Below are 22,186 nucleotides of genomic sequence, written 5' to 3'. Positions count from 1 at the left end.
TTACGTGTAGAAGAAAAAAAAATTCCAGTATATATACACCACCATTTGTAGATGCTATAACTTTCACGTAAACCAATTAATTTACACGTATTGGGATTTTTATTTCAGTAAAGACATGTAGCAGAATACGTTTTGGCCTAAATTTATGACGAAATTTGATTTTTTACATTTTTTTACTGGACATATTTAATAGCAAATAGTCAAAAATATTGTTTTTTTCTCAAAATTGTCGGTCTTTTTTTATTTATAGCACAAAAAATAAAAAATGCACAGGTGATCAAATACCACCAAAAGAAATCTATTTGTGGGAAAAAGGACGTAAATTTCATTTGGGTGCAGCGTTGCATGACCGCGCAATTGTCAGTTAAAGTAAAGCAGGGCCATATCGCAAAAAAATGGCCTAGTCAGGAAAGGGGGTAAATCCTCTGGAGGGCAAGTGGCTAACAGACCACAAACACATTAATAACAGATCAGATACTCAAAATTTCCAAAAGGCCTTAGTGCTCTATTATAGAATGGCCATGTGTCTCAAAAACACATTAGACAAATATGACAACAGACACAACAAAGAAATCCTTTCTATAAAAAACACTTTACTGGTCATTAAAAATTTCAGAAAAAAAATAATTTAAACATTTTTATTGTTTCTGCAATAACTTTCTATATTCACGGTAGGCCAATGTTTTTTACATACAGACAAATATACAGGGAATGTTGAAATCTCTTCCAATGGCTGTTAGTGAAACTGAAAGCCAACATAGCAACACTTTTACGGTTATTACCTGGAGCGACACGCGCTGCCCTGATCAACACTATACAAGAACCCATTAACATGCTCCAGGCATGATGGAAGGATTGGACTCTGCCTTCTGCTGCTACAACAGTGAACGGCAACATGACCATAAAGCGCAGTATTACAATACACACAAAGACTAGAGAGAAAATTTATACAATCAAAACCTCTGAGAAGGTCAAATTGGCAAAATGAATTACAACAAGACTGCAAAGTTTCCAGATAATATTAATTCTTCTAGAAAATCTTCAGTGATTGTTTCCTTCATCAAATGACTCTACACCAGAATCGCTGGCAGCAGCATTAATCCTTTCTTGGCGTTTTTTCATGATTTCCTGCAGTTCAGAGCTTCCATTGATTTCCTTAAGGACACAAAAGAGTAGAAAGTGTCAATACGACATTAATATTAGCCCATTATATGTATTAAATAGGTAAACAACTGGAAAAGCCAAATTCCAAGCCTGGCTCAGATTAGCTGGATTTTTGTGAACAGTGTCAGGGCTGATGGTGGAGCGATAGAGAGCAATGATTATCTTCAGCTCCAAATGCAAGTTCATAAAAGTGTAATTTCCAGTCTCACTGCACTCTGACATTTACTGGAACCCACAGTAGGCAAATTCATCCATGAAAGGTGGGATATTGAGGGTACATATATATATGTGATAGAGAGTTACAATGTACCACTGAAAACAGCTGGTGGGCAGACTTTATAGCCAAGAAAACCAAAATTGGCACTTACCAGTATATAGCAAAAGCGTGCAATGGCAGGGCAGAGTAAGAGGGCAATTCTCGAAAGCCTCAGTATACAGAATATACTTTTTTGGTAGTTTTCATTAACAAGTAACATTTTCATAGACTGCACAGAATAGATACCTCTAGAGTAGCTTTCTGAAGTGTCACCTGGTTGTAAACCCTTGGTCCCTCTGGACAGACTGTCTTTAATTCATCCTTGGTGAGGGAAAAAAGCTGAGCGCCAGTTAGCACACCAAGACTAGTGACAGTCCTGGAAGAAAACAGCAAAACAGACTGTTATTGGCCAAAAGGAGTGACTAGTGAGAGAAGAGGAGGGAAAATTGAGGCACTATGGGGGAAAGAAGAAAAGAAATGGAGCATCTACAAGAAAAGAAGGAATGGAGGCACAATGGGGAGAGGAGAAGAAAGTGGAGGAATGGAGGCACTATAGAAAAAGGAGAAGGAGGAGGATGGTAAACTACAGAAAGAGAAGGAGGAAGAATGTAGGCACTATGGCAAGAGAAGCAGGACTATAGGGAGAGGAAGAGAAGGAAAAGAAATAGAGGCACTGAGAGAAGAGAAAGAGAAGGAGGAGGAATGGAGAACAATAAGAAAAGGAGAAGGAGTAACACAGGCACAGTGGAAAGAATAATAGCATTAATTTAGACACTATGGGAAGAGGAAGAAAAGGAGGTCAAAAGGATGAGAAATGGAGTAAGTATGAAGGGGAGGAGAAGAAATGGGGGTGATAAGAAACGTATATGGAGGAGAGGGATGTAGACACTATGTGAAGAAGAGAATGAGAAAGAATGGATGCACTATGGAAAGTGAAGGAGGAGAAAGACCGAAAATACTATGGCAAGAAAAGAAACGGGATGAAAGCAGAACTATGGAAAGAGGAGAAGAATTGAAAACACTATGAAGAGAAGTATACTAGGGTGGCATAGGGAACTATGGTAAGAAAAGTTGATAAGGGCATGAAGAACTATGGAAAGGGGAAAAGAAATCGATACTCTATGGTAGAGGAGAAGGAACGGAAGAAGGAACATAGGAACTATGAGAAGAGGAAGTGGATGTGTAACACTACAAAATACTCCCACAAATGCGGGCCATTGATTGCAAACAAGATTTGTTAATTTGCACACACAAAGTATTTTTCCTATCAAAATTCTTTCAAGACCATGTTGCAAAAATGAATACAACCCAATGAAAGTCTTAGGAGCAAAGCTAAAATTTTAGACAACTAAATCCTAATTAACAAGAGTTCAACTACAGGTGAGTCTAAGAAGACAGGCAGGGGCGGACTGACAACTCATGGGGCAATAGGGGATAGGGGATCATGGGGCCCCTGTGTCCTTGCCCAAACTCAAAAAAGCCTATGAAATAGGTACCAGGGGCATCTCATGGGGCCCCCTACTGACGCCGGGCCCTCGGGCAGTGCCCGAGTTTCCATATGGTCAGTCCACCCCTGAAGACAGGTGATTATAAAAGGGCGGTACTTAAAGAAACCCCTTCCCATTTCATGCTGTCAGAAATGGCACCGCATGGAAGAGACATGCCACAAGGCCTGAGAAAGAAAATTTCTTTACACTTTAAGAAAGGTGAAGGCTACAAGAAGATCAGCAAAGCTTTACTTATCAGTCAGAATACTGTAGCAAAAGTGATGCAAAAATTTAACAAAGAAGGAACAGCAAACATCTCACAGAGATGTCCAGGCTGTCCATGGAAGCTAACACCTTGGGAGTGTCTTCTGATGAGAAGAGTTGAAGAAAATGCAAGTTCATTGCAGTTAGCTAAAGAAGTAGAAAGCCAAACTGGGATGACCGTTTCCCGTGACAAAATATGGCATGCACTGCAGAGGAATGGCATGCATGGGTGTCATCCATGAAGGAAGTCTCTCCTAAAGCCCATGCACAAAAAAGTCCTCTTAGAACTTGCCAAGTCCAATTTTGAAAAGAAGACTACTGGGACTCTGTACTTTGGAGTGATGAGACCAGGATAAATGTTTTGGAACTGATGGCTTCAAAACTGTTTGGCGTTGCAGAGGTGAGGAGTACAAAGAAAATTGCATGATGTCTAAAGGGAAACATGGTGGTGACAGTTTCCTTCTGTGGGACTGAATGAGTGCTGCTAGTGTCGGGGAGCTGCATTTCATTGATGGTATCATGAATTCACAGATGTACTGCCCTATATTGGAAGAGAAGATACTACCATCACTCCGTACCCTTGGTCAGCGTGCACTTTTCCAACATGACAATGATCCAAAACACACATCTAAGGCCACTGTTGCATTTCTGAAGAACAGGGTGAACGTGATTCAGTGGCCAAGTATGTCTCCTGACCTGAACCCAATCTAATAGCTATGGGGAATTCTGAAGAGACAAGTTGAGCATCACTCTCCATCCCGCATCCAGGCTCTAAAAGAGGTCGTTCTTGAAGAATGGAAAAAGATAGATGTTACAATATGTCGCCAACTTGTTCATTCCATCCCTAGAATACTTGATGCTGTCCTTAGAAATCATGGAGGTCATACAAAATATTAGATGTAGTAGATTTTGTTGTGGGGTGTATTAATTTTTGCATCAACTAATTTGAGTCAAACTGAAGATTTTGTAATCCAAGTTATATTATTAACCTTACTTTCATGTAATGAGCTAAACAAATATTATTATTATTATAATACAGGATTTATATAGCGCCAACAGTTTGCTCAGCACTTTACAATATAAAAGGGAGACAATACAGCAACAATACAAAAGGGTTGGGAGGGCCCTGCTCCTTGGAGCTTACAATCTAAGAGGGAGGGATTGGTGGTGCAAAAAGGTAATAACTGTGGAGGATGGACTGGTAGGAGTAATAGAAGATTCCGTTATGAGCTGAAGGCAGAATAGGCTTCCCTATAGAGATAGGTTTTCAGAGATTGCCTAAAAGTGGGCAGAGTAGGTGATAGTCTGATAGATTGGGGTAGAGAGTTCCAGTGGATGGAAGAGGCTCTAGCGAAGTCCTGGAGATGAGCATGGGAGGAGGAGACAAGTGAGCTAGAGAGCAGGAGGTCATGTGAGGAGCAGAGAGGACGGTTTGGGTGATATTTGTAGACAAGATTGGTGGCAGAGTTATAAATGGCTTTATATGTTATTGTTAATGTTTTGAATTTTATGCATTGGGCAATGGGAAGCCAGTGGAGGGGTTGGCAGAGAGGGATGGCAGATATGGAACGGTTAGTAAGGTGGAGGAGTCTGGCAGCAGCATTCATGATAGACTGAAGAGAGGATAGCCTGCGATGAGGTAGGCCAATGAGGAGGGAGTTACAATAGTCAAGGCGAGATATAACAAGGGAGTGAATAAGTTGCTTAGTGGTTTCCAAGGTTAAGAACAGGCATATCTTGGAGATGTTGCGGAGGTGAAGTCTACAAGATTTGAACAGTGATTGGATTTGGAGCTGAAAGGACAGATGGGAGTCCAGGATTACACCTAGTACGTTGGCATGAGGGGAGAAACTGATGGTTGTATTATTGATCTTGATGGAGAAGTCAGGGGATGGGGAACGGGCTGGAGGGAATAGTAGGAACTCAGTTTTCGAAAAGATTGAGTTTAACCCCTAGACGCCGAGCACACGCAACTATGCGGCCTCTCAGCATCTGGGCCTTGACGCCGAGCGGCTGCACATTTGCGTGCCATTAGAAAATACATATGTGCTGAGAGCACACGCCCTGCACATATGTCTGTGACTCACGGAAAGGTCCCGATCTCCCCTTGTGATTGGGACCTTTCCCGATCATGTGACTGCTGTGAAAGCAAATCACGACGGTCACATGACCCTAAAACCCCGCCTGCCTCCCAGCTTCTGAAACTCTTAAAGGGCCGGGAGGCGCCGACACAAAAGGGGTTAAGGAAGTGGAGTGACATACATGCCAATATGACACTTAGTAGGTTAGTAATGCGATAGGAGACTGAAGGGGGTGAGGTGAGGGGTAGAAAGATAGATTTGTGTGTCATCAGCATAGAGATGGTACTTAAAGCCATGGGAGTTTATAAAGTGACCAAGGGAGGAGGTGTAGAGAAGGGGTCAAAGGACAGAACCTTGAGGGACCCCAACAGAAAGAGGAAGTGGAGAGGAGGAGACAAAGGTTATAGATAATGCTAAAGGAGCGCTGCGATACGTAGGAGGAGAACCAGGAGAGAGCAGAGTCTCGGAGGCCAAGAGAGTGGAGTTTTTTGAGGAGGAGGGGATGGTCAACAGTATCAAAAGCCGCAGAGAGGTCAAGTAGTAAGAGTACGGAGTAGTGGCCATTGGTTTTAGCAGTTAGTAAATCATTAGTGAGTTGTAGTAGGGCAGTTTCAGTGGAGTGTAGTGAGCGAAAGCCAGACTGTAAAGGGTCAAGAAGGTTGTTGTCAGTGAGGTGGGAGCTCAAGAGATTGTAGACTAAGCGTTCTAAGAGTTTAGAGGTAAACAGAAACAGGGAGATGGGTCTTAAGTTGTTCAGGTTGGTGGGGTCCAGGGAGAGCTTTTGGGTAGAAGTGGAGGGACTGAGGCAGTGTGGCAATAGGAGGAGGAATGCAGGCACAGAATGAAAGGAATTATAGGAAAAGAAAAAAAGACCGAATAGAGTTAGATAAACTGTGAAAAGTGAAAAAACAAAAAGGCATTGCTACACAGGATGGTAAAAATGTTGCAGAAGGTGGGTATGCAGGACAGGACAACATAGTACAAGTGATGAATAGGGACAAAAAAGGTGGAAAGGCAGCATGATGTGTATGATAACATGCCAAGGTGATATGATGCACATTCTTGGGACAGGTTACAGTTACACAATGTGACAAATGTAGAACAGAAGCTTTAGGTTAGTGGCAGAAATATGGTGCATGTTAAGCCTTTTGTACAAACTGTAAGTAGCATCTGTCAATTTACACAGAACTGAATCCCTTTGCTTGCAGCCATGATTTCACATCTTCTGTGGATGAACTGTATGAAATGTTGACCGCCGTCGTGTTTTGGCGTGGTACAGCGAATTTCTTCTGGGCTGCGCTGCGTCCAATAGTGAGTCTCTGCACCAATTCATCCTGAACCTCCTCCATCTGAGACTTCCTGCCTAGAATATAATTTCCACCAATGAAATTTACATCTCTGTTCTGGATTCTAGAATGTCACTAACAATTCTAAAATGGTTTATTACGGTTTTTCAAAACCTCTGCTGAATCTTTACATAAGTGCATAAAAACTAAAGCAAGACATGGGAAAATCTTCATTGTGTCATATAAAAAAAAACAGTGGTCTCTATTACTTACGATCAATGGGTCTGTCCCTCCGGTGGTCTCGCACACTGCTGCCCCCACTATCGCTGGATGTGCTGCTCTGGCGACTGATCAGATTTCCAGATGGACAGGACTTGGATGTCGGGATAGAGAGAGGGGAGGGAATAGGGTGTGGAGGTGGGGTGGGAGCTGACAAGACTGGGTCTCCTTGCTTTTGGACATTCTCTGACTTCTGTTTCTAGAAAGACAGAAAAAGATTAAAAATAATGATTCCGACCCATTCAAATAGGAAGAATATTCAAGAATTATTCTCTATACTACCGAAGCAGGAATAAAAATCAGCAGGCACATAGGGCTTGTGGAGAGGAATTGTAGAACTAGGATTGAAAATAAAATGCTCTCTAGTCATCATATTCTACAAAACATTTGTAAATAACGTTATATGATCGATTTAAGAAGCCAATTTCCATTTTGGTGGAAAGATAAAACAGGCAGGACTGGACCACAGTCAGGAGCCAGACAGTTCTGATGCTGTCACCTTTCTCAATTTTGGATTTTTATAAATATACAGAAATCACATAAGGTGGAAACAAGAGAAAAATCCTTTTGCAAAACTTTTTTTAAGCTGAGCTTAAAGGAGAAGTACAGCCAAAGCTCGTGTACTTCTACTGTGGGTCAAGGGAGTGCAGTTTGTTCTGCACTCCTGTGACCTGTTTTCAGCTGACAGCAGGCTAAAGTATCACACAGCCGATCAAGACTAGAGAAAGATACAGCCCATATGGTCAGGATCCACCAAGGAGTCTGGACCAGAATCTGACTCAGTCTCTCAATGAGAGGCTAAGCCAGCTGCTCCCTCCCCCTCCACAGCCTAGCACTGCAGTAAGCACTGTGGGGGGCAGAGCAGACAGTGGTAACTGACAGTAACTACTCTCTGCTCAGAACGGCAGGGAGAACTGAGCTATTCAGTGGTATTTGATCTCTCAGTTCCCAGCCTTAGAACTGGCAGGGAACAGATGCAGCATCAGAGCGCTAGGGAAGGAGTGATAGCTGTAATCTCTGTAAAACTTTTAGCTGTAAATAAAAGAGATAAGTCCACGAGGTGGCATGTACCTTGTTGGACTTAACCCACTGTAAGCCAGCACAGTTTAGAAAGTGTCTGAATTGCTGCAGTTAAGCTTTAAGTATCCCCTAGAGAACAAAGACTAGAACAGAGTTAGGGAGAGAAGAAAACAAAAACAGATATTCTATAGACAGCAGAATAACCCAGTAGAGAAGAACACCCACAGACCAACAGTCTATTCTACAAAAAAACAAGAAATAGGCAACTTTTATGGATTTACCTAATCTAAAACAGAACTGAGAAAAAGCCTTGCACCCTGCTTCATGAACATAGGAGAGATTATCATTTACAGCAGACATCACTAAATGGCAGACATGATCTGGATCCGGACCGGGTTACTGTCCCATCCGGACCAGCCGCAGTCCCACCATTTACTGATGACTGCAGTTATCCTCATCCAGCTGACATTGGAGGCAGGGCAGCTCTAGATGGATGGCAGGAGGTACAACAGTATACAGCTGACATTGGAGGCAGGACAGCTCTGGATGGATGGCGGGAGGCACATCAGTCTAGAGCAAACACTGGCGGCAGGACAGCTTCGGATGGATGGCAGGAGGCACATCAGTCTAGAGTGGACATTGGAGGCTCCGGATGGATGGCGGGACCTGACAACCAATCACCCGCTAGTTACCAGGAAAAGTTGTGCAACTCCCAACGTCCATCTGGAGCTGTCCTGCCTCTAATGTCCGCTCAAGACTGATGTGCTTCCCACTGCCCTTCTGCAGCTGTCCTGCCTCCAATGTCAGCTGTATAGTGATGTGCCTCCCATCTTCTGCCCTTTGTAGGTAGGAGATGAAAGGGAACTACAGTCATTGCTGTGAATGATTTGGGGGAAGCCAAGGATGATGTGAAAGGGGGTAGAGGATAGGAATCTGGAGGAGGAGGGGGGTTGTATAAAGGGGAGGAGCTGAAGACCAGAATGGCGGGGTGAGGACAGGAATTTAAAGGAGGAGGCTGACATAAAGGGGGGCAGAGGACAGAAATCTGAAAGAAGAGATGGGGGGGTGATACAAAGATACAAAGGGAGTGTGGGGGGGGGGGGTGAAGACAGGGATGTGAAGGGGGTGATATGAAGTTGGCTGAAGACAGTAATGTGAAGGAGGAGGGGGGTGATATAAAAGCGTCAGAGGACAGCAATGTGAAGGTGAGGTGATATTAATGGGGGGAGTGATGAGAAGGGGGGTTGAAGACACTGCTGTGCAGGGGGGGACTGTGATGTAAAGGGGTTATCTTGATGCAAAGGGGACAGGACTGTGATGTAAAGGGGTAGGGGGGGTTGTGGTGTTCCTGGTAGGGGCCTGAGAACACGGTTGTAACAACAGGATTGTGACTTGAAGGATTTGAGGCTAGGTTTACATCATTGTTACCCATGTTCTGCGTGTAGGCAGCCTATTCATTTCAATGGGCTGTCTTGCATGCAGAAACGCAAGAAAAGAAGTCTCTGACCCTTTTTTTAAATGCTGCACATGCTGCATTTGCCGATGTTCCAAGGTGCCATTCAGAATCAAACATGCAATTCGGACCTCAGCTGGAAGAAAATGTTAGTGACTGGACCTCCGTGAATTTTAATTCAATACCCCTGATTCACAGGATAATATTAAGTCTGTATTAGCCTTGATAGGTTTTCTTGACTTTTCACATGGGTGTCTCAAATTGCCTCTCCTAACAATATACATTTATCCACACATGATACTGGAATTTTTTGTTACTCACTGTAAAATTCTTTACTTCGAGTTCATTGAGGGACACAGGTCTTCTGATTCTCAACCATAGGGTTATAGCGCCGCCTATGGACGAGAATCAGAAGAGCTGTGTCTGTAAATGAATGTAAGAGAAAACAGGATTTTTTTGTTACTCATCATAAAATCCCTTTCTTCAAATTCACTGATGAACACAGGTCTTCTGATTCTCGACCATAGGTGACACTATAACCCTATGGTCGAGAAACAGAAAAACTGTGTTCATCAATGAAGGTAAGAGAAACGTTTTTTATCCTACTATTCACAGCAAAAGTGATGACTAGAAAGGGAGGGGGACTAGTAGACTAGAAGCACAGTCAGAGGAAGAAGTCTCACACTATAGAGTGTCTGTGGATCAGAGGGTGACAAAGTAAAGGGACATTATTCAGACATGCGTTACCTCTGACAGCTCTCCCAGCAATTGCTGTTGTAAAAAGACACATAATGGCACATTATATTCTTACTTACTTTTTTACATTATATTCATACTTAATTTACATCACATGGCATACACAGCAATCACTACAAGGTCTTTCAGCTTGTGTTTCTTAGGCCACAGCTCATTCCCACCACACAGTTCCTGGGCACTCTTCCATGTTGGTGATCCACACTCACACCAGATGCCTTCTTCTGACACACATTAAAGAAGTTCAAGCTGCATTTCTGATCTGCTAACTGCAAATTTTCCTTTGAATGAAATCCTTTAAAGTGCCTCTAAAACGCACGTAAATTAAGACACATTAAAAATGTGTATGTGGCAAATGTACTCATACTAGTTGGTTTTGGCTGCCTCAGCCCAAGGATATTTCATGAGATTTAACACTGCAGGACATTAAAGGGATTTCTGATCTAAAACAATTAACAACAGGAATTATTTAATAAATTGTGAAGAAGACAAACTGATTAGAAATGGAGTATCCCATAAAAGGATAATCTTTACTTCACACTAGGCACTAGAAGTGATCTTTGAGTACTTTAGATCACCATTAAAATTTAGAGGCAATGGCTCAATGATGTCTACAGTTTCATTATTGGATTAACAACTCAGAAATGGACATGCAGGGAAAATCCTGCCTGTGCTTGTTGATCTGCTGGTTTGGTGCAGCAAGATGACTAAAGTGTGCAGCTGATGATCCAGCAGATGGAGGTGGAATATCAGTAGGTGATATACTACAATTTACCATTAACAGGAATACCTCATTATTTCTGCTGATCATCACAGTTTGGCTTGCATGTTGTAAGAAAATAGAACAACCTCAAACCCACAAAACGGATTTACAAAGAGAGTGGAAGGGACAGCAGATCCGACAAACCATGCTGAGACCCACCTTGAAGATTTCAAACTCCTTCTTTGGCATCAAAAGCTTTTGATGGAGCATGTCAATACACAAATAATTGTATAAAATGCAAAGTTACTACTTGTTATATCCAATCCAGAACTGTGCTTTGTGATCTACTGTCTAAGAGCAATCTACCAGGATCCAGTGCACTCCTCTGATCTGCTATGTAAAGCAATCCAAAGCATTGCTATATGATCTACTACAAAGGAACAGTACACAAAGACCTACTACAGGTGGGGAATACTACCCAGTCTGTGATCCAGTGCACAATTTAAGAGATTCAGTGATTTTCTATTTACAAAGATCCTGTACTGGCTGGCTGCTATCAGTGGGCAGGTAGCTGGGGAAGGATAAAAGACAACAGGGCGGGAAGGGAGACGTTACAGGGAGAAGACTTGATGGCATAATCCGCATAAATGCTGCCACCATTATAACTAAATTCATGGAATGTAACGATATGATGTACAAAATACAACAGTTAACACGTTTTATGGAGAGTGACAGTTCTTTACCTGGATAGTTTGGCTGTAGACTGGATCTGAACGGGCCAATGACGACTCTTCAGCCTTCACCATTCCCAGGATGTTGTTTGGCACAAAACCAGAAGAACCACTGGAACTACGGACCTTCCACCATTGCTTCTTATCATCAATGATCTTCAAAAGACAGAGCCCAGGAGTAGAGTAACTGCCGAGACAGAGAGAGCACGAGCAACTGCCGAGACAGAGAGGGAGAGCACATGCAACTGCACAGAGAGAAGGCATAAGACAGTATAGAGAGAGAGAGAGAGAGAGACAGACAGAAACTGCAGAGAGAGAAAACAAGCAGCCACAGGAAGGATTTAAATTTTAACACAAAACTAAAAATTCTACAAATAACTAGCCTCCAACTTGTTCTATTCTCTCACCCATCGTCTACCCTGCCCAATTTATCTCCACAAATAAAATATCCCATCCAGCTTTCTGTCCTGCATAGCCTATATCCACAGATAAATGATCCCATACAGTTTTCTGTCCTGCCAAGTTTTTACCTCCACAATGTCATCTTTCATCACGGAGAGCTCGTTTAGGTTCCTGGCTACAAAGTCATACTTGCATACGGCATATTTTGGGGTATTTGCCTCCTGATTTCTGTGTGGGTAGAAAATTATGGTGTAAATTGTATAATCAGCTCAAGTAGCAGTGAGGTGGAAGTTAGAGTGGTACAAACACATCCATAAATACATAGTAGAGGAAATAACTAAGTGTCAGGCTAACTACATGCTGCCAGCCTGAGAATTGTCACTCTTCTGTTACACCATCAATATTGCAGAAGATTCAGATTTCCCTCTATGCAGCAAGCAGAGTGAGACACTATGACTAGATAAGAACAGTCCCCAGTATAGAGACCTCTCTCATGAATAATGTGTCACACCGGTGGTAACAAAGCATGACAATATCCATTCATAACCAAAAGTCAGTTTTGGGGCAGTTTGGCCTCTAATATACATAGACATACTTACCGGAGCTCTATACTGTTTTCAGCCAGTTTATCTTGCCTGTGATATCACAAGAGGGAGAACAGTGGGGGAATTCTGTGTCATGTCTGCATCAATGTGAGTTATGAATAGCCACTACATTATTACACCTTCACTGGCCCATATGCCCCACTATGGTGGGCTTCCACATCTATATCCACAACAGTGCCACAAGGCATCAGTCAGTATCTTCTGTGAGGTATGTCCAAACCCCACCCAGGGCTCAAGACAACATATACCCAGAGGGTTCAGGGTCATTCCTCTGCATTCTGCTATTGGTGGCTAGGGGATCTCTTACAAATACAACATTGACAGCTCACCCATAAAATGGTTTCCGTGCTCCCAAGGCACATATCCACATATCTGGTCTTCTTACAAGTAGTACACCCCACCCAGGGCCCAAGACAACACATACCCAGAGGGTGGAGGGTCATTCCTCTGCATTCTGCTATTGGTGGCTAGGGTAAATCTCTTACAAATACAACATTGACAGCTCACCCATAAAATGGTTTCCGTGCTCCCAGGGCACATATCTGGTCTTCTTACAAGTAGTACACCCCACCCAGGGCTGAAGACAACACATACCCAGAGGGTGGAGGGTCATTCCTCTGCATCCTGCTATTGGTGGCTAGGGGATCTCTCACAAATACAACATTGACAGCTCACCCATAAAATGGTTTCCGTGCTCCCAGGGCACATATCTGGTCTTCTTACAAGTAGTACATAAATACCATACTGTTCCTGTATGCCAGATGTGTTCCTAAAAGTACCCAGTGGTGTATTTAGGTTTTGTGCTGCCCTAGGCAACACAAAAATTGGCGCCCCCCCCCCCCCCCCCGCAGAAAGAGCCAGACATTGACCAAGAGCACCCCTGCCCTCCACCCGAGCCTTCCACTACCTCTGCCCCCCATACACCAGCCGCCATCCCCCATGGCGAGAGAGAGAAAGACACTCACCTTCACAGCTCCAGACATCCCCAGGAAAGAGAGTCGGGCTGTGCATCATGTAAATATATCATGAAGCATCATGAAACCCACAGCATCTCTCGGAACCCACCAGGTCCCCATCCTGCGTGTGTCCCTTTTGCCATCCCTTCTTCCAAGGGGCAGTGCTGCCGCCCTAGGCAAATGCCTCATTTGCCTTGTGGTAAATACACCCCTGAAAGTACCTTTTATTGAACATGAATACATCAAATACATACATTGCTTACCTGCTTCAGACTACAGCCCTCAGTGACAACTGCTACCTTGCACCGTGAAACTCTCATATACAGACCAAGTAAAACGCCATCAGGAAATGGGTCAACAGATCCCCAAGACAGACCTAAACCCAATGGGGTTGACTTACTAAAACACAAATAGACTGTGCACTTTCCGAGTGCATTTGCTCCAGAGTTTAGTAAATGAGGTGAAGCTTCACTTTGCAAAGAATACCCAATCACATGCAAGGTAAAAAAAAAAAAAAATAGTGTTTTTGCTTGCAAATGATTGGAAGATGGAAGTCCGCAGAGCTTCCTTTCATGTATTATGCTCTGGAGCAATTGCATTTGCAGATTGCATCTGTTCCTACAAGGTACAGTATCCTTGCCTTTAGTAAATCAACCCCAAGGTGTAGGGATTTGGGTAAAATCAAGGTTATGTTGTATTGTTTCTACAGGAATCCTTACACAATCAGTGTAAGATACGAGATACGAGAGATCCATTTTAAAAAGTAACACCAAGGGTTCATGTAATGGGCCCTTTATCTAAAGCCTTAAAATATATATTAAGTAATCTCCTGGAGCGCTGGATTATTGCAGTACTTCCTTCACAAAAAAAAACAAAATACATCATTTATGTCCAGTATGCATGAAAAGTGCAAACTGCCATTTTACATACAGATAGTGGGAACTCTATTGTGGACACCACTGAAGTCTCATAAACAACATGTGCCTTGTGGAACGCATCTAGTTATGGAGTCTCAAAGCCAAAATATTCAGTGACCAAGCCCACTCATAACCTTATTCTTATAAATATTCATTGCTCACAGTGGAAACCTCTTGTATTGTCCATGTCACCTTTGCCATTCAGCACAAAGTTAGTGGTCAGCATGTCAATAAAGCTCATTAAAGCGGAACTTCACTCTCTCAATCAACATGGACTGTTTTTAATCCTTATGCTGCTAGCATTAGTAAATAGATAGAAGAGTATATTATATTTACAGTATATTATATTTACTTGCTGTAATTTGTTTCTTTACATTTCAAGCTACTTCCTGGTTTCCAGGCCTAGGCGAATGAGGTCATACATCTCAGGTATCTTCAGGTGGGGTTGTCTCAGCAAAGCACAGCCTCCTTCCTGGATGCTTGAACTAAGGGCAGATGGATTCCAGGAAGTACAGGCTAAATGTCCCTTACTTAAAGATGGCCATGGCCAGAAATGCAAGGAGGTGTTTTTCAAAGTGATTTCTCAGCAAAATAAAGCATGGAGACATGGATGAATGCGTGTTTTCTTGAATATAGCATTTTTGGTTTGTGATGCTCAGATGCAGTGTAGTTCCACTTCAAGGTTAGGTTAGTGAAGCGTGGGCTGCTGCGTGCCTGCCTGCATATAATGTGTATATCGTAGTGTATAAAACTTCAACAATGGGACATTTTCACAAACATGACTTACAAGATTGCCATCCACCTGGTGACTTACTAAAGGGACTTACAAATTCCACCGGGCGACCCCATTAACTGCCTTTCTTTAATGTACCACAGCTAGAATAACAGAAGATTATGTGCTGCTATCACAGCGATGGCGGTTGCCCTTTATTCCTTGTCAATTTTTGTGACTCTGGCATCGAAATGGGGTGTTTCTCTTGTAGGGATGGCAATGAAGTTAAATAAGATCTTGGAATGAGAAAAAGTGACTGGCTGGTTATGAAGCATTACAGCGTGTGTTAATAAAAAGCCCAAGAAAGCCAATATCTGAAAATACTTTTATTGTAAATAATGTGGCATATTTATAATATATTATATATATATATATATGTATATAAAAAGATCTTTATAGACGTATTGATTTGGATTGATTTTTGCATTTTTTTCATTATTAAAATATACATATGTTAGAGGCAATTACAGCCAGAGATCAGAGTCCTTGTCATAAGCCACATGCTTCACGCAAACAAAGAGTCATGCGGTTAGTCAAGTGATCTATGAGAAGGGAAGTCACACTGATTGGTCAGGAATGATTGCCTGTATAGCAGAGTATAGGAAGCAGTAACAATTTCCCTCAAGAGCTGTCTAAGCACAAAGTGAAGCATTATTAGTATGATGATTGAGAAGGAAAGGCTCAGTTAATTATAAATTTGTATGTACAAAGGTGGGCAGGATTGGGAAGAGACATGCAGAATTAAATCGTGTTAGACAGCGTCAATTTGAACGCCGCAACATCGGCAGTTAATGACAGTTGTGGGGTTAACCCGTCTCCAATATGATGTTTGGTCTTCCAGAGGTGACAAGGTACAGCTATGTCGCATATTCCAGCAGGGTGGGGGAGGAGGCCAAGTTAGGAATTATAGAAATAAAAATTCCTGTGACAAGGAGAGAAGTAGACCAGTCAGTAGAAGAAAAAAAAAATAAAAAAACATTTCCTGGCTTGGGCCAAAGTTCAGTGAGAACATGAAAGTGCCTTTTGAAATTGTGAGGGAATCATTAACCTGGACAAACTGCTATTAGGTTACGTTTACACTTGCGGCAGACCTCAATACCCCTATGAAAAGCAATCTTTTCACTTTTCAGAGTTCTTTGACAGGCAGCTGGAAGGCGATATGTCACCACCCCACTGCCTGTTTTAACCCTCAAAAGCCCGCACCACGTACATTACACCGATTTGCAGCAAACCTCCCTTCACCTGAATGGGCTGTGTTCAGTAGCGGTACTGCCTACTGAACTCAAAAGGGGTATAAAATCTTGATGAGTTTACAAACTAAGGTATTGCTCACCAATAAAATGTGGACAATCCCTTCCGCCCTGTCTTTGCAGCTTAAGGGGGCAGTCAGGGTGGTTAAACCGCAGCTCAACTACACATTTTTCCTGCCCTCAACTGTAAGTGTAACTAAGCCCTTATTGTTACAATAAATGATGTAGGCAAGGCTACTAATGTCTGCTTCCTGTCAGTAAGGCTGGTGATAGATTAGTAAATGACTCAAAGATTCCCCACACTCAGACATTACTACATCATACACTCACCTGTCAGTGGAGGGCGAGTCCGGCCCTCTGGAGAACTGCAAGATGGAAGTAAAGACATTAACCATTTGTATCATCCCCATTGCCCATAAATTAGATGAATGTAAATAACAAAGACATCCACATGGTGTACACCTTGTGTCCTCAATGCACATAACCCCTACCTAGTATATGTATACCCCGCACCCATACAATGTACACAACCTCAGCACATTCTGTATACCCCCACCCACAATATACAGAACCCCATTTACTATATGTACACCCCCACAATGTACACAGCCCCAACACGTGTATACCTGGTGTACCTAATGTATACAACTTCACCTACTATATTTGTACCTCCAGTCAAACACTGTACAAAACCCCAACACACTGTCTATACATGGTGCACACAAAGTACATAACCCTATCAACTATACTGTATGTATATCCTCTCCTATACAATGTACACAACTTCAAACACCATGGGGTTGACTTACTAAAACTGGCGAGTACAAAATGTGGTGCAGCTCTGCATAAAAAGCAATCAGCTTCCAGGTTTTATTGTCAAAGCTTAAATGAAAAAAGCCGATTTTAGAAGCTGAATGTACATTACCCAATCTACTATATGTATACCCTCGAGCATATAATGTACAAAACCCCAAACACCATGTGTATACCCCAATGCCCCAAGTATACCTGCTCTACTCAGTGTACATAACCTCACCCACACAATGTACACGGTGTATACCTGGTGTACTCAACATCCATACCCCACTTGCTATATGTATACCCCCACCTACACAATGTACACAACCCCAGACACCATGGGTATTCCCCCACCCACATGTACACAAATCCAGCACACCTTGTCCAAACAATGTACACATCTCCACCTTCTATAAGTATCGGTTAACAAAAGCATATAAATTTGGTGGGATCTGGAGGCTAATATAATATCTAAGGGGTAACTAAATAGTGCCAATTCCTCACCTTAAATCCCCCCTGTTATGGGATACTGTATAATCATACTACTTTTATATTTGTCACATCTCAGCTACTGGTAAACATTGATGGTACACATCCCATCATGAAACCTACAAGCTAAAGGGTTAGTTCACGTTTTTGAAAAAAATTAAAAAAGAGAACACACTACACCCCCCCCCCTTCCCCCCAGTCACCGCTGTACTTACCCCCATGGGTGAGAAAATGTCAGTAGCGCCCACGCACCCAGTGCAGTGGTCTCGAGATTTGAAATCCTCACTCTTCTTCTTTCAGCAGGGCTTCTGGGACCATCAGAGCACTTGTGATTGGTCAGTGCCGGCACAGGGCATTGCTCTAATCCATCCCAGTATCCCACCAGAAAGAAGAGGGAGAAGAGCGGGAACTTCAAATCCCAGCACTGCTCTGGCTACGTGGGCACTGACAGCTCATCAACCACAGAGCACAGCATGGCATGGGAAGGAGTGGGGTGTGCAAGATTTAGGATGTTAGTTCTCCTTTTCATTTTTTTCTGAAAACATGAACTAGCACTTTAAGCAAAAAAAAAAAGGCCTAAAAACAACACATGATAGTTGGTACCTCATTCGGTAAACTTCTGGCTTCCCGTTTCTGTTGGATGTCAGTCATATTTGGTATAGAATCTGTTGGCTGGTTCAGTTCTAGCTCTTTAGACATCCCAACAAAGCTCAACAGTGGCGGTTCCCAGCCGTTCCTGAAACGCGGGATGTACGGGGGAATAAACTGATCTTTAGGCCACTCCATTCTGTGGAAAGTAATCAGAAAGTGAGGTGGATGCCAGTGTACACTAAAATCATTGTGTGTGTAAAAATAGGCAGAAAGCTAAAAACACATATACTTGGTGACATCAAGACATCAATTTTCACTCACTTTGCTGAACCAGACAAACATCCACCCAATCATCCAAAACTCTGCAGACTTCAGAGAGAAGTATGGGAATAGTTTTTTTTCCCCAAATTATACTTACCTTACCTTGCTGCATCTGTCCCTTGCCAGCTCTAAGAGTGAGAACTCTGCAATCACATGACAGCTGATCTCTCAGTCACCGCTGTCTGCTCTGACCCCCACCTCCCACCCCCAAAATAGCTTTGGCTGTACTTCTTTAAATATGCCCAACAATTATACATATTTTCCACACTACCAGGTAGCAGTAAATCTACATATTTAGTAATCATAGCAGTGCTGTCAGCAATTACCTCACCTGGGAATCCAGCACTCTTGGTGCTTTATGATGACAAAGGACATCACAAGTTATAGAATAAGATGAGAGGGGAGCTTTCTTCATAACAAGATAGTGTAGATATTTTTTAGTTACAGAAAAAAATTGACCTCATTGATACAGTGCCTTGAAAAAGTATTCATACCCCTTGCAATTTTCCACATTTTGGCATGTTACAACCAAAACTGTAAATGTATTTTATTGGGATTTTATGCGATAGACCAACACAAAGTGGCAAATACTTGTGAAGTAGAAGGAAAATGATAAATGGTTTTCAAAATTTTTTAGAAATACATACAGTTAGGTCCATATATATTTGGACACAGGCACAATTTTAATTGTTTTCAGGTATTTACCAAAACATAATCAAGAGATAGTTATATAATGCATATGGGCTGAAAGTGCACACTCTCAGGTATAATTTGAGTATATGTACATCCAAATTGGAGGAAGGGTTTAGGAATTACAGCTCTTAAGAGTAGCCATCAAAAGTAATTGGACAATTGAATATGATCATAAATAAAATGGTAATTTTTAATATTTTGTTGAGAATCCTTTACTGACAATGACTGCCTGAAGTCTGGAACCCATGGACATTACCAAAGACTGGGTTTCCTCCTTTCTGATGCTTTGCCAGGCTCTAACTGCAGTGGTCTTTGGTTGTTCTTTGTTTGTGGCCCTTTCTGCCTTTAGTTTTGCCTTCAGCAAGTGAAATGCATGCTCAATTGGGTTGAGATCAGGTGATTGACTCGGCCATTGCAGAATATACCACTTCTTTTCCTTCAAAAGCTCCTGGGTTGCTTTTGCAGTGTGTTATGGATCATTGTCCATCTGTACTGTGAAGCGCCATCCAATCAACTTTGCTGCATTTGGCTGAATCTGGGCTGACAGTATATCTCTAAACACTGCAGAATTCATCCGGCTGCTTCTGTCTTCTGTTACATCATCAATAAACACCAATGACCCAGTGCCACTGGAAGCCATGCATGCCCATACCATCACACTGCCTCCACCATGTTTTACAGATGACGGTGTGTGCTTTGGATCATGAGCCGTTCCAAGCTTTCTCCACACTTTTTTCTTCCCATCATTCTGGTACAGATTAATCTTATTTTCATCAGTCCAAAGAATGCTTTTCCAGAACTGGTCTGGCTTTTTTAGATGTTTTTTGGCAAAGTCTAATCTGGCTTTTCTATTCTTCAGGCTTATGAATGGTTTGCACCTTGTGGTGAACCCTCTGTATTTGCTCTTGTGAAGTCTTCTCTTGATTGTAGACTTTGACAATGATACGCCCACCTCCTGGAGAGTGTCCTTCACTTGTCTGGATGTTGTGAATGTGTTTTTCTTTACCATAGAGAGGATCCTGCGATCATCCACCACTGTTGTCTTCCATGGATGTCCATGCCTTTTTATGTTGCTGAGCTCACCAGTGCATTCTTCTTTCCTCGGAATGTACCAAACTGTTGATTTGGCCACTCCTAATGTTGCTGCTATCTCTCTGATGGATTTGTTTTGTTTTTGAAGCCTTACAATGGCCACTTTCACTTGCATGGACAGCTCCTTTGAACGCACAATGTAGTTTCACAGCAATAGATTCCAAACGCAAATACCACACTTAGAATCAACCCCAGACCTTTTACCTGCTTAATTGATGAAGAAATAAAGAAGGAGTAGCCCACACCTGGCCATGAAACAGCTTTTGATTCAATTGTCCAGTTAGTTTTGGTCCCTTGAAAAAGGGGGGGTGGCTACTCTTAAGAGCTGTAATTCCTAAACCCTTTCTCCAATTTGGATGTACACATCCTCAAATTAAATCTAAGAGTGTGCACTTTCAGCCCATATCCATTATATAACTATAGCTTGAATATGTTTTGGTAAATATCTGAAAAAATTAAAATTGTGCCTGTGTCCAAATATATATGGACCTAACTGTATGTGAAAAGTGTGGCGTGCATTTGTATTCAGGCCCCTTTACTCTGATACCCCTAACTAAAATCTAGTGGAACCCATTGCCTTCAGAAGTCACCAAATTAGTAAATAGAGTCCACCTGTGTGTATTTTAATCTTAATATAAATTCAGCAGTTCTGTGACATCCTCAGAGGTTTGTTAGAGAACACTAGTGAATAAACAGCATCATGAAGGCCAAGGAACACACCACACAAGTCATGGATAAAGTTGTGGAGAAGTTTAAAGCAGGGTTAAGTTATAAAAAAATATCCCAAGTTTTGAACAGCTCACAGAGCTGGCACAACTGCAAACCTACCCAGGCATGGCCGTCCACCTAAACTGACAGGCAGGGCAAGGAGAGCATTAATCAGAGAAGCAGCCAGGAGGCCCATGGTAACTCTGGAAGAGCTGCAGAGATCCACAGCTCAGGTGGGAGAATCTGTCCACAGGACAACTATTAGTTGTGCACTCCACAAATCTGGCTTTTATGGAAAAGTGGCAAGAAGAAAGACATTGTTGAAAGAAAGTCCTGTTTGCAGTTTGCAAGAAGCCATGTGGGGGACACAGCAAACATGAGGAAGAAGGTGCTCTGGTTAGATGAAAACAAAATTGAACTGTTTGGCTTAAAAGCAAAATGCTATGTGTGGCAGAAAACTAACACTGAACATCACCCTGAACCCATCATCCCCACCGTGAAACATGGTGGTGGCAACATCATGTTGTGGGGATGCTTTTCTTCAGCAGGGACAGTGAAGCTGGTCAGAGTTGATGGGAAGATGGGTGGAGCAAAATACAGAGCAATCTTAGAAGAAAACCTGTTAAAGTCTGCAAAAGACTTGAGACTGGGGCAGAGGTTCACCTTCCAGAAGGACAATGACCCTAAACATACAGCCAGAGCTACAATGGAATGGTTTACATCAAAGCATATTCATATGTTAGAATGGCCCAGTCACAGTCCAGACCTAAATCTAATTGAGAATCTGTGGCAAGACTCTAAAATTGCTACTGTGAGACGCTCTCCATCCAATCTGATAGAGCTTGAGCTATTTTGCAAAGAATGGGCAAACATTTCACTCTCTTTCACATCTCTGTAAAGCTGGTAGAGATATCCCCAAAAAAAGCTATAATTGCAGTGAAAGGTGGTTCTACAAAGTATTGACTCAGGGGGGCTGAATACAAATGCACCCCACACTTTTCAGATATTTGTGTGTGGCTCTGAGGAAGAGGCAAGTCCTTGAAACGCATCAGCCTATTGGATGTCTACACTCCCTAATGCGGACTGTTACTCAGTGCGGTGTTGACCCAGCTGTT

The 22,186-nt window shown here is 42.4% G+C and overlaps 1 protein-coding gene across 8 annotated transcripts in view; it reads right to left on the bottom strand.

Moving 5' to 3' along the window:
• Nucleotides 1-624: 624 nt before the first annotated feature.
• Nucleotides 625-22,186, bottom strand: part of EPS8 (EGFR pathway substrate 8, signaling adaptor) — an 87,823-nt gene continuing 66,261 nt past the window's right edge. For all 8 annotated transcript variants that reach the window (XM_089669844.1, XM_089669845.1, XM_089669842.1 and 5 more), the window contains 8 exons: nucleotides 18,270-18,453; nucleotides 16,710-16,744; nucleotides 12,008-12,107; nucleotides 11,490-11,633; nucleotides 6,812-7,016; nucleotides 6,435-6,615; nucleotides 1,667-1,796; nucleotides 625-1,155 (listed from right to left, as the gene is read on the bottom strand). In XM_089669844.1, the coding sequence (XP_089525970.1) occupies nucleotides 1,042-1,155; nucleotides 1,667-1,796; nucleotides 6,435-6,615; nucleotides 6,812-7,016; nucleotides 11,490-11,633; nucleotides 12,008-12,107; nucleotides 16,710-16,744; nucleotides 18,270-18,453 (1,093 nt within the window). In that variant the 3' untranslated portion in view covers nucleotides 625-1,041. The remainder of the gene's footprint in view (nucleotides 1,156-1,666; nucleotides 1,797-6,434; nucleotides 6,616-6,811; nucleotides 7,017-11,489; nucleotides 11,634-12,007; nucleotides 12,108-16,709; nucleotides 16,745-18,269; nucleotides 18,454-22,186) is intronic.

Source organism: Staurois parvus, unplaced genomic scaffold (genome assembly GCF_062004578.1).
Source record: "Staurois parvus isolate SC_StPar_1 unplaced genomic scaffold, SC_StPar_1.0 ptg000010l, whole genome shotgun sequence".
Lineage (NCBI taxonomy): Eukaryota > Metazoa > Chordata > Amphibia > Anura > Ranidae > Staurois > Staurois parvus.
This window is presented reverse-complemented; position numbering and strand designations above follow the sequence as displayed.